The following is a 17,170-nucleotide window of genomic DNA, read 5'->3' as shown; positions in this document are numbered from 1 at the left end:
GGGAGCAAAGAGTCTTTGCACCGGCTTAGACTGGAAGAAATCAGATTCCGTTCACAGCCAAACATCTTGGACGGGAAGAGACCATTCGGTAGCGATAGATGCTTCTTCTCCGTGTTGTCCCTCTCCTACTCCTTGCTTGGCAGGAGACACTGCTAGCCAGTCAGCGCCCGGGAGGGGAATCTCCGACACTGAATCGAACGTTGCAACATTTCTGAATGTTGTAACATTTCACCGAGTCGATACATTTCACCAGCGCGGGAATTAAAGGGGCCGCGACCGCGAACTTTTGCCTCATTCACCTCAAAGGGAAACCCACCATGGCGGTGTCTCCTTACTTTGCACCGGGGGTATTGACTCGGAGCATGAGCCGGGGGCCCTGCTGGCCCGGCAGAGGTAAGGACCGCGGCTTCAGGTTGGGAAGGAACCTCAACAGGTTAGCTCAATCGGGACCAGACAATTCCCGGGACTATGAGACAGAGGGGACCGCCGCAGAGAGCCAGGTGACGCAGTCTGTCCCCAAATGTACGCGGAAGAACAAGAGGAAGAGCGTGAGCAATTCCCAACAAGTTAGCCTGGAGGCGAAGGCCGAATGGGAACCGGAACGCTGGAGCGAACAGTTGAATAATATCAGGGAGATGAGGAAGGACAGGAATGCGCCCGTGGATCACATGGGAGCAGAACACTGCTTTGATAAAACGGCTGCCCCCGAGGTAATGTATTGATTATAAAACATCTAAGTCCATAACTCACTGAAAATGGCAACACAAATCGAGTGGTAAAGATAATGTATGGTATGTTCACCTTCATTGGTTGGTACATTGAGTATAAGAGTTAACAAACTGAATTGCAGCTTTATAAACATCAGGAATTGCAGATGCTGTTTCACAAAAAAGATACAGAGTGTTGGAGTAACTCAGCGGGTTAGACAGCATTAGGGTTTCCAACTGTCCTGTATTAGCCGGACATCCCGTATTTTGGACTAAATTGGTTTGTCCCGTACAGGACCACCCTTGTCCCGTATTTGACTGCTACTACTCGGGTCGAGGGGACTGTCGAGTCGGAGCACCACATCCGGCCCTGCCTCAGCTGTCCCGACGTAGTGCAGCCTATGGAGTGCAGCAGCAGCGCCTCGCCCGTGGCCACGTCGGTCGGCAGCCCGGCCAGCTGTTTGTCCTTCGGACCTTTGCTTACCGCCGACACCACCACCCCTCCTCATGCTTGATCATCGGTTCATGAGTTGGATGGGGTGCCGGACTTTGCGAGCGACATCACGCAGCCAGGGCCAAAACGTTTCAGCTGGCCCGCCGGCTGGGCTTTGTGTAGAGTCCAGCACCCGGGCCAACTCATCATTCACCCAGCCATGGCCAAGTCAGTCAACGAATTGCCGTCGGGAATTAGTCCCTTATTTGGGAGTGAGAAAGTTGGCCCACTCCGACCAGCGATCACCCCATACGGTACCACTATCCTACACACTAGGGAAAATTTACAATTTTTCCAAAGCAATTAACCTACAAACCTGTATGTCTTTGGAGTGTGGAAGGAAATGGGAGCACCCAGAGAAAACCCACGTGGTCACAGGGAGAACGTACAAACTCCATATAGACAGCACCCGTGGTCAGGATTGAACCCAAGTCTCTGGCGCTGTAAGCGCAGCAACTCTGCCGCTGCGCCGCTATGCCGCCCCTGTAGAGGAAGTGGGTAGACGACGTTTCAGAAGGGTCAAAATGTCACCTATCCATGTCCTCCAGAGACACTGCCTGATCAGGCATAATTTTAAGATGAAAAGGCAAAAATCAGGGGAGATGTGTCGGACACATTTTTACACAGAGAGTGGTGGATTCCTGGTGGTGGTGGAGGCAGATACCATAGTGGCATTTAAAAGGCTTTTGAAGAGGCACATGAATGTGCCGGGAACATGTGGATCAAATGCAGACAGTGGAGATTCGTTTAACCTGGCATCATGGCCTGTTCAGCATGGACATTATGGACCAAAGGGCCTCTTCCTATGCTGCATTGTTGTATGTTCTATGCAGCTATTTTCATCAGCTTGGGTCTCCCCAACTCAAATGTAACTGAGAGATTAATGATAAGGTGTAATGGCACCAGAATACTACAGTACAAACTTCCAGACAGTAGTAAATGAAGAGATGATTAGTTTCACACAAACATAAATATAACTTAGGAGCAGGAGAAGGCTATTTGTCATTCATGCCGATCATAGATTCTGAAATACCCATTACCTCCAGTAATCATTCACTCCCTTATTATCCAGTCTCTACGTCTGCCTTAAAAATACAAAATTCATCCTTCGTCCACAGCCCTTGACGAAAGAGTTCCGAAGACTCACGACTGCATGAGAAGAATAACAGTTGCTTCGTTTCTGTCTTAAATGGGTGACCCTTTATTTATTTACAGTGACCCACAGTTTTAACTCGTCTCAGTAGAAAAAAATTATAGAGCCCTGGAGTCATACAGCAGGGAAATCAGCCCGACACATCCATTCCCAACAAGATGTCAATCTGAGCTGGTCTCATTTGACTGCATTTGGCCCATATCCCTCAAAATCATTTCTATCGATGAAACTGTCCAAATATCTTTTAAACATTGTAATTATACCCACCCTTCTACAGCTTCCAACATTGCTTCAATATCCTCTCCTCGTCCAACTTGTCAAATTATTTGGAATCCTGTAGAGACAAGGAACTGCAAATGCTGGTTTATACAAAAGGACACAAAGTCTTCTTCTTCTTGCGTATGGCGTGCACAGGCTTGTTCTATACGATCTTATTTGATTGTGCACATCAGGTTGATTGCATTCGTCGAAACAGGACGGACCATGTGAAGGTTGCAATCTCCCACCCCTAGGACACAAAGTGCTGGAGTAACTCGGTGGGGGTCAGGCAGCATCTCTGGAGAACATGGTTGGGTGACATTTAGGGTTTTGACTCTTCTTCAGGAAGAAGGGTCCCAATCTGAAACGTCACCTGTCCATGTTTTGCAGAAATGCTGCCCGACCTGCTGAGTTACTTCAGTACTTTGTTTAGTTTATTATTGTCACATGTACAGTGAAAAGCTTTTTTTGGAGCGTGCTATCCAGTCAGGAAAGACTATACATGATTACATTCAAGCCGTTCAATAAGGTACACACACGATAAAAGGAATAACATTTAATGCAAGACAAAGACCAGTGAAGTTCAATTAAAGACAGTCTGAAGGTCTCTGAGGTAGATGGTAGTTCAGGACAACTTAGTTGGTGATATGATGGTTCAGGTGTCTGATATTTGCAGGGAGAAAATTGTGTCTGAATCTGGAAGTATGCGTTTTGACAATTCTGTACCTCTTTGCTAATGGGAGAGGGGAGAAGACGGAGTGGCCGGAGTGAGACTCGTCCTTGATTATGCTGCTGGCCCTGCCGAGGCAGCGTAAAGTGTAATGTGCCGTTTCTTTGGAATGTTACCTGCTTCAATCAAGTCCTTCCTCACTCCTCCGAACTTCAGCTATACAAACCTGCCTGTTCTTTCATCACAAGGCAATTTCCTTTTTTTAATGAGCCAATTTCAGGTATTAGTCCAGAACTTCAGAAAGAGCTCATAGACCAGGAATTGCTGGAGTTACTCAGCGGATCAGGTAGCATCTCTGGAGGACTTGGATAGGTGGCATTTCAGGTCAGGACCCTTGTATCGTCAGAAAGACCTTTCGACTTTAGAGGTGCAGGTGAAAGGCACTATCCTACACATTGTGGAAAACTTACAATTTTACCAAAGCCAATGAACCTACAAACCTGTACATCTTTTGGAGTGTGGGGGGAAAGTGGAGCACCCGGAGAAAACCCACAAAGTAACGGGGAGAACGTATAAACTCCGTACAGACAGTAGGATTGAACCCGGGTCACTGGGCTGTAAGGCAACAACTGTACTGTGCCACCCAGTTGTACTACTGCTGCTCTTAAAATATTGCATCGCAGGATGCACCTTGGGGAGCATTGGTTCGATGGATCAACCAAAAGATCCTATTTCCAACTGTGCAAAACACAAAGTGTTGCAGGAATGTAGCACGTCAGCCAGCATCTGTGGAAGGAAAGGACAAACAATGTCTGGGTCAAACCTGTCCATTCCCTCCACAGTTGCTGTCAGACATGCTGAGTTCCTCCAGCACTTTGCATTTTGCTGAAGATTCCAGCATCTGCAGTTCCTTGTGTCTCACTTCCACTGTGCTGCATTTTTTAAACACAATCGCTGGTTTGTTTAGGTCATCCCAGTGAAGACATTTAAATTCTCTCTACCAGTCACTGAGGCACAACCTCCTCATGGTATTTTTGATGCTTTTCCCAAATCTTGGCTGTTGGCTTGAGAGATAGTGGGACCCATTGGGAAGATGTTAGCTTGTCTGAGAGTGGCGCGCCCCTAGAGTTACTGCCTTACAGTGCCAGAGTTCTGGGTTCGATCCTGACTACGGGTGCTGTCTGTATGGAGTCTGCACACATTGCCTTCAGGAGATTGGGGATGGGAGGAATATCGCTTGTGGGTCATTAACTTCAGATGTTTATCAAAGATCAATTCTGATATACGGTAAAAGTTGAAGATCGACACAAAAAGCTGGAGTATCTCAGCGGGAGAGGCAGGTTTCGGGTGGAGACCCTTCGTCAGTCTGAAGAAGGGTCTCAACCCGAAACATCACCCATTCCTTCTCTCCAGAGATGCTGCCTGTCCCGCTGAGTTACTCCAGCTTTTTGTGTCTAAACCAGCATCTGCATTTCCTTCCTCCACAGGTAAAAGTCGATGGTTAAAATGGAACACTCTGCTTCATATTTAGGAGATTGAGAGGGGATCTTATAGAAACTTACAAAATTCTTAAGGGGTTGGACAGGCTAGATGCAGGAAGATTGTTCCTGATGTTGGGGAAGTCCAGGAAAAGGGGTCACAGCTTAAGGATAAGGGGGGAAATCCTTTAAAACCGAGATGAGAAGAACTTTTTTCACACAGAGAGTGGTGAATCTCTGGAACTCTCTGCCACAGAGGGTAGTTGAGGCCAGTTCATTGGCTATATTTAAGAAGGAATTAGATGTGGCCCTTGTGGCTAAGGGGATCAGAGAGTATGGAGAGAAGGCGGGTACGGGATACTGAGTTGGATGACCAGCCATGATCATATTGAATGGCGGTGCAGGCTCGAAGGGCTGAATGGCCTACTCCTGCATCTAATTTCTATGTTTCTATATTAAGTTGACACTGACTATTCGTTTTTTTAGTTTAGTTTAGAGATACAGCGTGGAAACAAGCCCCTCGGCCCACTGAATCTGTACTGACAAGCGATTCCCACACACTAACACTATCCTACACACACTGGGGACAATTTACAATTTCACCATGTCAATTAGCCTACAAACCTGTACAACGTTGGAATGTGGGAGGATAACGGAGCACCCGGAGAAAACCCATGCAGGTCATAGGGAGAACGTACAATCTATGTGCAGACAGCACCCATAGTCAGGATCAAACTCTGATCTCTGGTGCTGTAAGGCAGCAGCTCTACCGCTGCGCCATCTGATCTGTCTTTTTTGGAATTCTGCAGGTGATGAGATATCAGGTCCTTCTGTCGCTCATGTTGTCCAGTCAGACCAAAGACCAAGTGACTTTTGCCGCGATGAAACAACTGAGGGAACATGGCTTGACTGTAGAAAATATTCTCAAGATGGACGACAAGACACTGGGACAACTTATCCATCCAGTGGGATTCTGGAGGGTGAGTTCACCAGTTACAGCTGCTTAATTACAGTATTATAAATTAAACCTCCTCAGTACAGTGACACAATCTTCATGGCTTCATCATGGCAGCTGTAGTTTAGCTGTCCAGACCGTCAGCTGTGGAATTCCCTCCCAATATCCCTCACTACTTCCCTTCATAAACAGTATAGGAACAGGCCCTTCAACTCACAATATCCGTGCCGAACGTGATCCCAAGTTAATGTATTGTCTTTCCGCTGACTGGTTAGCATGCAATAAAAGCTATTCATTGTACCTCGATACACGTGACCTTAATCCTAACTCGACTAATCCCCTCTGCCTGCACTTATTCCATATCCATAACACTCCATTCCCTGCATATCCATGTGCCCATCTAAATGCTTCTTACATGCCACTATTTTATTTGCCACAGCCACAACCACTGGCACCACGTTCCAGGCACCCATCACTTTCCGTGTAAGAAAAACTTGTCCTGCACATCTCCATAAACTTTGCTACCCATTTTAACTCCCTTGCCCATAATGACCTTTCTGTCCTTGGCCTCCACCATTGCCAGAGTGAGGCCATACACAAGCACCTTATTTTATGTTTGGACAGCTCACAACCCCAATAGTATGAACATTGAATTCTCCAATTTTAAGTGTCTAACCATCAATAACCCTTTTGAAGAAGGTAACTCAGCGGGTCAGGCAGCATCTCTGGAGAAAATGGATAGGTGACATTTTGGGTCTGAATTTAGTCTGAAGAAAGATTCCAACCTGAAATGTCACCTATCCATTTTCTCCAGAGATGCTGCCTGACCCGCTGAGCATCTTGTGTCCATCTTTTGTATAAACAAGCATCTGCAGTACCTTTTTTTATTACAGCAATAGCCCTTTCCTCTTTTCCCATCCCCTTCCATCTATATCCTTCCTCTGACTTCACATTTTGTGCCTCTTCCCTCCTTATCTCCTAGCCATTTGCCTTCCCCTCTGTGGCCTCCATCCACCCATCTATCTATCTCATCACCTGTATCCACCTATCACTTGCCAGGGTTTGTCCCACCCCACCTCTCTTCCAGCTTTTCTCACCCACTCCCCTTCCAAATTACAATCAGTCTGAAGAAGGGTCCTGACCCAAAATATCACCTTTCCATGTTCTCCAGGGATGCTACATGACCTGCTGTTACTCCAGCACTTTGTGTCTCTTTTTGTTTTTTAATCATTGTCGGCTATTTTCAGCCATTCATCAATGGATTCCTTGACAATGTTCCCAGCAAGGCAAAAGAACTTGGTCAATAAATTGCCTCAGAGGCAGAGGTGTTCCAGGCAGTAAGTGTGGTCTTTAGATAACATAATTAAAACACAGATGAACAGCAGAATTACGAATGTCCTTCTCCACAATATATTGTCGTTCAAAATGTCGCCAGGCACAACAACAAAGAGATTATCAAGGAGATGTAAAAACAAGGAACTGCAGATGCTGCTTCACAACTGCTTGAGTAATTCAGTGGGTCAAGCAGCATTTCTGGAGAACACAAACTATCAAATAACATCTTGTGGCCTGGGATACATGGAAGATACATGCCCAGTCCATCATGTAACTTCCAGGTTCAGGAGCAGCTTCTTCCCTACAGTCATCAGGCTTTTAAACACTACAACCTCCAAATAAGGTCTGAACTACGTAGACTTGGGAGCATTGCTTTTGTTGCTAATTTTGTTTGTTTGTTTGTTGTATGTATATCTGTATCATGTAATATACACAAACACATGTTTGTGTGTGTATGTCTGTATATATATATATATATATATTGTGAATTTTTCATTTATTATTATATTTACAGAGTACTATGTTTACATATTCTGTTGTGCTGCTTCAAGTAAATATTTCATTGCCCTGTTTGGAACCTATGACAATAGACCATTTTTGACTCTTGAATATTTAGACAGGCGACATCTGCTGACTTTGAATATACGGGATTTACTAGTTAGATGTACAAATTAAATCGCTGTATCTGACTCCTGCTCTGGGCAGTGGATGGACCAGCATTTAAGAAAGCCTGGTATCTTGGAAAGCCATTTGCCTGGGAATCAACATTTTCCCTCTACCCACCCCTGTGAAACTTCTTTTGTGCATATTGCAACTGAATGGTTCAATCATGTTTTAATTTAGAGATACAGTGACGCAGCTGTGGAGTTGCTGCCTTACAGCACCAGATACCCAGGTTCGATCCTGACTATGGTGCCATCTGTATGTAGTTTGTATTTTCTACCTGTCACAGCGTGGGTTTTCTCCGGGTGCTGCGGTTTCCACCCACACTCCAAAGACGTACAGGTTTGTAGGTTAATTGGCTTAGATAAAAATTGTGAATTGTCCCTAGTGTGTCGGAAAGTGCTAGTGTACGGGGTGATGGCTGGGCGGCGCGGACTCAGTGGGCTGAAGATCCTGATTCCATGCTGTTTCTCTAAAGTCTAAAGCAAGGAAACAGATCAATGGTCGGTGAGGATCCTATACAGCGATACAGCGTGGAAACAGGCCCTTCAGCCCACCCGAGTCCATGCCGACCATTGATTACTCCTTCACGCTAGTTCTATCTTCATCGACATTATCCAACTTTCTTATCTACTTATACATTAGGGGCAATTTACAGAGGCATATTGTCCGACAAACCCGCACATCTTTGCGATGTGGGAGGAAACCGAAGTACCCAGAGGAAACCCACGCGGTCCTAGGAACATACAAACTCCACGCAGACTGTGCCCGAGGTCAAGATGGAATACGGGAATCTGGCGCTGTGAGGCAACAGCTCTTCCAGCTTCACCACTGTACCGGCCAACTCTCTTATCTAACTCCCTGGTGTGATTTACTTGCGCAGAGCAAAGTAAGATACATCAAGCAGACCACGGCGATCCTGAAGGAACGATATGGCGGCGACATTCCCAACACCGTCAGTGAATTGCTTCACCTGCCAGGAGTGGGACCAAAGATGGCACATCTCATCATGAAGTTAGCCTGGGACCATGTGTCTGGCATCTGTAAGTACTTTTGCCAACAGCAGCAATGCAAAACCAAGGACTCGGGCTGCTAACTGCATACTTTATACGAACCAGGAGGTCTGAAATCTACTTAGGACCAGGTCTCAGCCATCCAAGTCGGGCAATGTCGATTCATATAGGAAGTCTAGGTACAACCTTGATAAGGCCATCAGAAAGGCAAAAAAGGTAGTTTCACTCTAACTTGGAGGGTCTAAACAATGATATTATACACCTCTGTATCTCCCCTCGGGTGTATTAGAGTCTTTAGACTTCAGAGACACAGAGGCCCTTCGTCCCACCGAGTCCACGCCGAACAGCAATCTCCTCGTACACTAACACTATCCTACACACTGGGGACAATTTACAATTTTACCAAAACCAATTACCTTACAAACCTCCACATCTCTGGAGTGTGGGGGGGAAACCGGAGCGCCCGGAGAAAACCCATGTGGTCACAGGGAGAACGCACAAACTCCATACAGACAGCACCTGTAGTCAGGATTCGAGCCAGGTCTCCGGCATTGTAAGGCATGAGCTCTACTGTGACGCCCCAATCCCAGAGACAGAGTTACACAGCATGGAATCAGGACCTTCAGCCCAACTTGTCCATGCTGGCTAAGATGCCCCTCCCTCATTAGTCCCCGTTGCACGCCTCTAAACCTTTCCTATCCATGTACATATCCTAATGTCTTTTATATATTTTGAGAATGAAAGGGGGCGGAATTTAATAGGAATCTGAGGGGTAACCTTTTCACACAAAGGGTAGTGTGTGCATGGAATGAGCTGCTGGAGGAGGTAGTTAAGGCAGATACTATTGCAACGTTTCAGAAACATTTAGACAGGTAGGACAGGTTTAGAGGGATACGGGCTAAACATAGGCAGCTGAGACTAGTATGGACATATTGGTCGGTGTGGGTAAGGTGAGCCCAGGGCTTGTTTCCACACTGTATGACTCTGACTTCCCATCCCACTAGTGGAGAATTCAAAACCACCACTGTCATCTGGATGACGCAACTTATTCTCATTTCTTCTCTGAGCGACTGACCCCTTTATTTTGAGACTGTTACCCCAGATTCTAAAGTCCCAGGTGATGCGAGATATAAATTCTGCATCTATTGTGTCGAGCCCCTTCAGGCTGCTGTGTCTTTCGATGGGATCAAATGTCACTGATATCTAATGTGCTGTGTGTGTAAACTATACCATTGGGTGGAGCTGCAGTGCAGACTGACTACAGAGATAAGGGGATTGATCCAGCGAACTTTTGCTAACCCAGTGAAATGCAGAAACACATCAGTAAACAAACAGCCTACAATGTCTATTTGAAGGCACAAAGGGGTGTAGACTTCAGGAAGTTCCTCTGCTGCCTGAGATCAAAAGCTTAGAACATTTTCTCCAATCTGCCTGGAGGCTGATTAATTCTATCACAATAAATAGTCTGTAAAACAACACCATGATTCAAAACGATCACGTACTCTGTCCAAATTTTGCACCGGCTTCTCTCTGGATACTAATTGGAAGGTTGGCACAGAGCCGCAGCTGTTAGCCGCTGCCTCACGGTGCCCGCCACCCGGGTTCAATCCGTACCTCGGGTGCTGTATGTGTGTGGAGTTTGCACATTCTCTCTGTGACCGCATGGGTTTCCTCCGACATCCAAAAGAACGTCCGGTTTGTAGGTCAATCAACCTCTGTAAATTGCCCCTAGTGTGTCGGATAGTGCACGGGTGATCGTTGGTAGGTGCGGACTCAGTGGGCCGAAGAGCCTGTTTCCACGCTGTATATCTAAACTAACCATGTATTGAGCCATCCTGCATAAAAACAGGCCCTTTGGCCCAACTCAACCATGCTGACCAAGATCCAGTTTCCTCCCACATCCCAAAAAACGTGCAAGTCTGTAGGTTAATTGGCCCTCTGTGCATTGCCCCTAAAGTGTAGGGAGTGGATGGCTGATCAATGGTCAGCATGGACTCAGTGGGCCGAATGGCCTGTTTCATGCTGTATCTTTAAACTAAACTAAGTGAGGTGAATCCTTAGTAATTTCACACAGACGTTGAAGGCATAAACCAGGGTCCCTTCAAAATATTTAGAATTATTTGGCAATAAATGTTTCAAAAATTTGGAAAGAAATATTTAGAATCGTCAAAAATTGGAGTTTGGAGATTTAGAGTTCTGTTTCTTCTTGTCACCGAGGTACAGGGAAAAGCTTCTTTGTGGCGTGCTATCCAGTCAGCGAACCTGGAGTTAACTATTTCACTTCATCAAAAAGTCTGCTGGCTCTTTAATGATAAGTGCTGCCATTTATTGGTACACTGGGACTAGTGAATGTAAACTAAGATTACTAAGTAAACTAATTAAGTAATCTCAGTGAAAAAAATACAAACTGTGGCAGTCTCCCAATAAAAGTGCAGCAATTTCATGAGAGAACAACTGCATGTCAATTAATGAGCATAAAATTAATGAGAGTAACGTCCATGCGTTTGATTGGGTAATTACTTAATCATCTCCACCCTAGTTGCCTATTATGTTTTGACTAAATGCAACCTTTGATACATTAGGTGATTGGTAATTTTGCAGAAGACAATCCAGATAGGGGATGTAGGAAGGAACTGTGGATGCTGTCAAACCCTGACGATAGACTAGTGTAACTCAGCGGGAAGAAGGGTCTTGACCCAAAACGCCACCCACTCCTTTTCTCCCGAGATGCTGCCTGACCCGCTGAGTTACTGCAGCATTTTGTGTCCATCCAGAATTTCAGGGCAGCACGGTGGCGCAGCAGTAGAGCTACCAGAGATCCAGATTTGATCCTGACTACGGGTGCTGTCTGTATGGAGTTTGCACATTCTCCCTGTGACCGCGTGGGTTTCCTCTGGGTGCTCCAGTTTCCTCCCACATTCCAAAGACGTGCGGGTTTGTAGATTAGTTGGTTTCAGTAAATTGTCCCGAGTGTGTCGGATGGAACTAGTGTACGCTGTTCGGCTGTGGACTCAGTGGGCCGAAGGGCCAGTTTCCACGCTGTATCTCTAAACTAAACACAGAGGGCTACAGTAACTATGCAGATCAGGCAACATCTGTGGAGGTTGATAGGCATTCCCTCCGCAGATGCTTGCCTGAGTGACTCCACCATTTTGTGTTTCACTTCAAAAGCAGTATTGAGAGAATGCTCCACTCCCAGAGATTAGCAATGTGAATGATACTGTATAATACACAGTGCTTTTCTGGTAGCCGGTATGCACAATTAATCTCCATGTGTGCCAAATGGCTGGTAAATATAATAGGGATGTTTAACTTTTTAGAAGTGCCGATATGCTGTACCAGTACGTAACGTCACAAAAACAAGCACTGATAACGCATGCCTTTATTTACAATTCATGAGGATGTTGCCAGCACTCGTGGGCCTGAGCTACAGGGAGAAGTTGTTCAGACTAGGACTTTATTCCTTGGAGCGCAGGAGTCTAGGGGATGATCTTATAGGTGTATAAAATCATGAGGGGAATTGATATCCTGGCCAGGGGAATTAATAACCAGATGACATAGGTTTAAGGTGAGGGGGAAAAGATATAATAGAAACCTGAGAGACAACTTTTTCACTCAGAGAGTGGTGGGCACATGGAGCGAGCAGCCAGGGGAGGTAGGTGAGGCAGGTACTATAAAAACATTTAAAAGGCAGGTACATGAATGGGGAAGTTTTCAAGGGATGTTGATCAAATGTGGGCTACTAGGAATTGCTTAGTTGAGGCATCTTGATTGGTATGGACAAGTTGGGCTGAAGGGCCTGTTTCCATGCTGCACGACATCTAGGACTCTATGGCAACCCTGCAAACTGCTGGCTCTGCATTTTATCTCAAAACAATGATCACTAAACACACCATCAATCACATAAGTTGTTTGTGACGGTTTAATCTTCCAGACTGGCTAGCTGTAGTATGACCTTGACAAGAGAAATTGAGCTTAATTTTGTAACCTTGTTCTGAGTCTAAAAAGGAGAAAGAAGGGTGTATTTGTATCGCATTATTTCTAACCTCGCACTGTTCCAATTATGACTAGTAAAATTATTTTGAAAAATAGCGAATGTGTTGTGAACAGCCATCAAATCTTTATTTAATCCAAGTGGCATACTTCAATTCATTTGTGCTATATCTCCCTACTTCACTGTCAATATCTCTCCCTTCCCTTTTGCCTGACTAGTCTGAAGAAGGGTCTCGACCCGAAACGTGGCCTCAACAGATGTCTGTGGCAATGAATTCCACAGATTCAACACCCTCTGACTTAAGAATCCCCACCTATTCTCCTTTTTAAGTTATGTTCTTTTATTCTGAGGCCATGGCGTCTGATCTTAGACTCTCCCACTGGTGGAAACATCCTCTCCACATCCACTCTATCCAGGCCTTTCATTACTTGGTAAGCATCAACATGGACCCGGCCCCCTCATCTTTGTAAACTTCAGCAAGTGCAGGCCCAGTGCCGTCAAACACAATCATTCCCACCATCATTCTCGTAAACCTCCTCTGGTCAATTGTCTAGAATGTTCTTAGTAAATATATTTATAACATTATGAATTGGTCCTTTCTTTAATCAGGATGCGAGACATTAGGTGTGTCAATTCTCAATCAACAATATTTAATTGTCACCTGATTATTTTAAATCGGACTTTACTGGACTTTATCTTGCACTCAAAGTTATTCTGTTTGTATTGTATCTGTACACTGTGGACGTCTCAATTGTAATCGCGTATAGTCTTTCCGCTAATATGTTCGCTATACCTCGGCACACAAGACAAAAAAGCTCATTTCATAAGTTTATAGGAGCAGAATTAGGCCATTCGGCCCATTGGGTGTACTCCGCCATTCAATCTAGGCTGATCTATCTTTCCCTCTCAACCCAATTCTCTGACCTTCTCCCCATAACCCTGACACCTCAGAGGCGAACAAGGGGGGAGAGAAAAATCAATGAAGCAAGCAAACGTGCATTTACGTCGCACCTTTCGCATCGGCCCGATAGTCCAGTGGGCTTTTGCAGTGGAGTTACTTTGGGTGAGGTGCCTCGGTTTGTAGCCGAGCATTTTGATTGCAGCAGAACAATGGCTGGTGCGGATCTGCACACAATCAAAGGGCTGGGAACAAATTGTTTTTGCCAGCAGGAAATAAGTGGTTATCAACATGACAAACCTATTGTCCTTCGTGGAAGAATTCCAACTCACGTCCACCATTGGGAAAGTTTCTATTCCATTTGCAAGGCTGGGTTGTGCAGTCTGTCACGATGAACTTGTTTTGCTTGAAGTTTTTGTTTTAAAGTTCCCCTCAGGACATGTATCGCGGGTGATGTTGACACTTATAGTCTATCCCAAATCGAGAACACGTTTAAGACCTGACCACATCAACACAGCAGAGTGCCACAGCTGCCTCACAGTGCCAATAAACTCTCTGCAGCCCAAACCTCAGTCCCTCGAGTCCTGGAAATACGCTTGTGAAATTTAGGCTTGACGTTCACCTTTGGCCCTTGCACGCCTTCGTCCAGCTGACTTTAATCCTCGACCCTTCTCCTTTACAGGTGTTGACACCCATGTACACAGGATCGCAAATCGGCTGCAGTGGCTCGGAAAGGAGACCAAAACTCCTGAGAAAACCAGACTGGCACTGGAAGAATGGATGCCACGGTAAGTAGGGTTCGGGGAGCCCACATCCAAACGCAATAGGGTGGATGGTGCCCGGAATGCAGCCACATATAACGCAAACAACATTGTAAGCAGGGGGTACAGGAGTTAGCAGCAATATCATCCATATACAGTAGCCATTGATTCAGTATCAGACTAGGTAGAGACTTTACTTTAGATTTTAGAGATGCAGTGTGGAAGCAGGCCCTTCGGCCCACCTCGTCCACGCCGACCAGCAATCACCACATACACTAACACTATTCTACACACCAGGGACAATTTACACTTTGTACCAAAGCCAATTAATCTACAAGCCTGTGTCTAGAGTGTGGGAGGAAACTAGAGCACCCCGTGTAAACCAACGCCTTGATGATAATTGTCCAAGCCCTCTATATCAGCCATCAAGCAACGGAACTGAACCGTCCTATTGCCAACTAGAGAGCCATCCAGAGCTACCATCCTCCTAATTGGAGACCCTCGTATGATCTCAAAACAGTAAATCAGTACAATCTCTAAAGTACGACTTTATCTTGCTTTAAACATTATACCCTTAATCAGACACTGGACGGCTTGATTGGATGGTTCAGTTTCCGGATAACAGCTGAACCATCCTCTCACCAACTAAGAAACGGTCCTGACCTCCCATATACCGCATTGGAGACCCTCAGACTAACCATCTTTAATCAGACTGGCATTTATCTTGCACTATATGCTATTCGCTTTATCTGAACACTCTGGACGGCCTGATAGTAATCATGTATAGTCTTTCCGCTAACTGGATAGCACGCCACAAAAAGCTTTTCACTGTCACAATAATAAACTAAACCAAATCCCCACCTGTATTAATGATAGACACAAAGTGCTGGAGTAAGTCAGCAGGTCAGGTAGCATCTCTGGAGAGAGAGGATGGGTGACGTTTTGGGTCTGGACCCTTCTTCAGACCCTGTATTCAAAGGTTCAAAGGGTATTTTATTGTCACGTGTACCAATTAAGATACAGTGAGACTCGAATTACCATACAGCCATACTAAAAGAAAAAGCAACAAGTCGCACAACTGCATAAAAGTTAACATAAACATCCACCACAGTGGATTCCCCACATTCCTCACTGTGATGGAAGGCAATAAAGTCTTATCTTCTTCACTCCTTCGAACCATCTGCAGTCGGGGCGATCGAAGCTCCTGCGGCCTGGAGCTCCCGAAGTTGATCTCTAACCAGGGACCGCGAGCTCCATGATGTTAAGTCCGCAGGCTCCCATGATTGTAGCTCGATCCCCAGCGAGAGGCCGCAACTCCTCGATGTTATGCCGCAGCGCAGACGGAGATACGATACGGAAAAAATTGCATCTCCGTCGAGGTAAGAGATTTTAAAAAGTTTACGCCAATCCCTCCCCACACATAAAACAAAGCTAAAGAGCACTAAAACACACATTTAACACATACTAAAAAAACAATAATAGGAAAAAAGGACGAGACGGATTGATGGTGAGGCAGCCAATGATGCCCCTCCATGAGGTACATATGTTGCCCCCTCCTATTTCTCTTCCAGGGAACTGTGGAGTGAGACAAACTGGCTGCTGGTGGGATTTGGTCAGCAGATCTGCCTGCCAGTGAATCCTCGCTGCTCTGGATGCCTCAACAGAGATATCTGTCCCGCAGCCAAGAACAACCTCGGGAAAACAAATCGCAGGCTCTCTCCCAACTCTCCGCAACAGCCGTGCCAATAGCAGCAATAATTAAATCCTTGTGTTTAAAATGTTCGGCCCGGTATAAATTATTCAGAGGATGGGAGATGTTTGTCCCATAGTCAACTCAAACAAAACTGTGCCTGATGTTGCTGATGGATTCCAGTCGCTGCCAGAACATTGAAGACAATAGAATAATGACGTTCACAATGAGAGCAGCATGCAGGACTTAAAGAGGCATCCTTAGACTGACTGGGTTTCACAGCCTGGTAGAAAGAGTCTCACACTGACACAGCCAGACTTGTTTCTCACACTTATCAGTCACTGCACAATCCCTTACGAGGAAACCGACCAATGAAATACTGCTGAGCCAACTCTCTGCTTCACAGTTAATGGGATAAATCCTTGTAACTTTTGTGATTCGTTGCATTAACTAATGTTTCTAGTGATTTACCCACGTATATTAACCAGTGCTTTGCAAAGGAGAATTTCAACCATTGCTCCATGCACCAAAAATAGATACAAAGTGTTGGAGTAACTCAGCGGGTCAGGCAGCACCTCTGGAGAACATGGTTAGGTTTCAGTCCGAAGAAGGGTCCCGGCCTGAAATGTCACCTATCCATTTTCTCCAGAAACGCTGTTGGACCCACTGAGTTACTCCAGCATTTTGTGTCTATGTTTGGTGTAAACCGGTATCTGCAGTTTTATTATTCAATGCACCTATTAAGCTTGTTTGGAATACATTTTTGTTTAAGTATGCAGAAGTATAAATGTAATGACTTTTGATAGAGATGTCTTTTGAGTTGTGAATAAAACATTTAGCAGTTTCTTCCATCTCCCTCATCACATCATTCTTTCATTGTTACGTCTCCCGTTCTCAATGTTCCATCTGGGAAGAGCTTAAGACCTGACTTCAGGCCTCTGCGTATCTTTTAGTTTAGTTTAGAGTTACGGCATGGAGACAGGCCTTTCGGCCCACTGAGTCCACGCCGACCATCGGTCATCCGTTCACGCTAGTTCTATGTTATCCCACTTTAGTCTCCACTCCTTACACACGGGGCAGTTTTACAGAGGCCAACTGACCT

The 17,170-nt window shown here is 45.5% G+C and overlaps 1 protein-coding gene across 1 annotated transcript; it reads left to right on the top strand.

Moving 5' to 3' along the window:
* Positions 1–16,919, top strand: nthl1 (nth-like DNA glycosylase 1). The gene is made up of 5 exons (XM_055651657.1): positions 1–710; positions 5,569–5,739; positions 8,596–8,755; positions 14,300–14,405; positions 15,950–16,919. Exons 1-5 carry the CDS (start codon positions 318–320, stop codon positions 16,125–16,127), a joined length of 1,008 nt encoding a protein of 335 aa, XP_055507632.1. The 5' UTR covers positions 1–317; the 3' UTR covers positions 16,128–16,919.
* The last annotated feature ends 251 nt before the right edge of the window (positions 16,920–17,170 follow it).

The sequence above is a fragment of the Leucoraja erinacea genome, chromosome 20 (assembly GCF_028641065.1).
Source record: "Leucoraja erinacea ecotype New England chromosome 20, Leri_hhj_1, whole genome shotgun sequence".
Classification (NCBI taxonomy): Eukaryota; Metazoa; Chordata; class Chondrichthyes; order Rajiformes; family Rajidae; genus Leucoraja; species Leucoraja erinaceus.
Note: the sequence above shows the minus strand (reverse complement) of the source record. Positions and strands in the feature narration are given on the sequence as shown.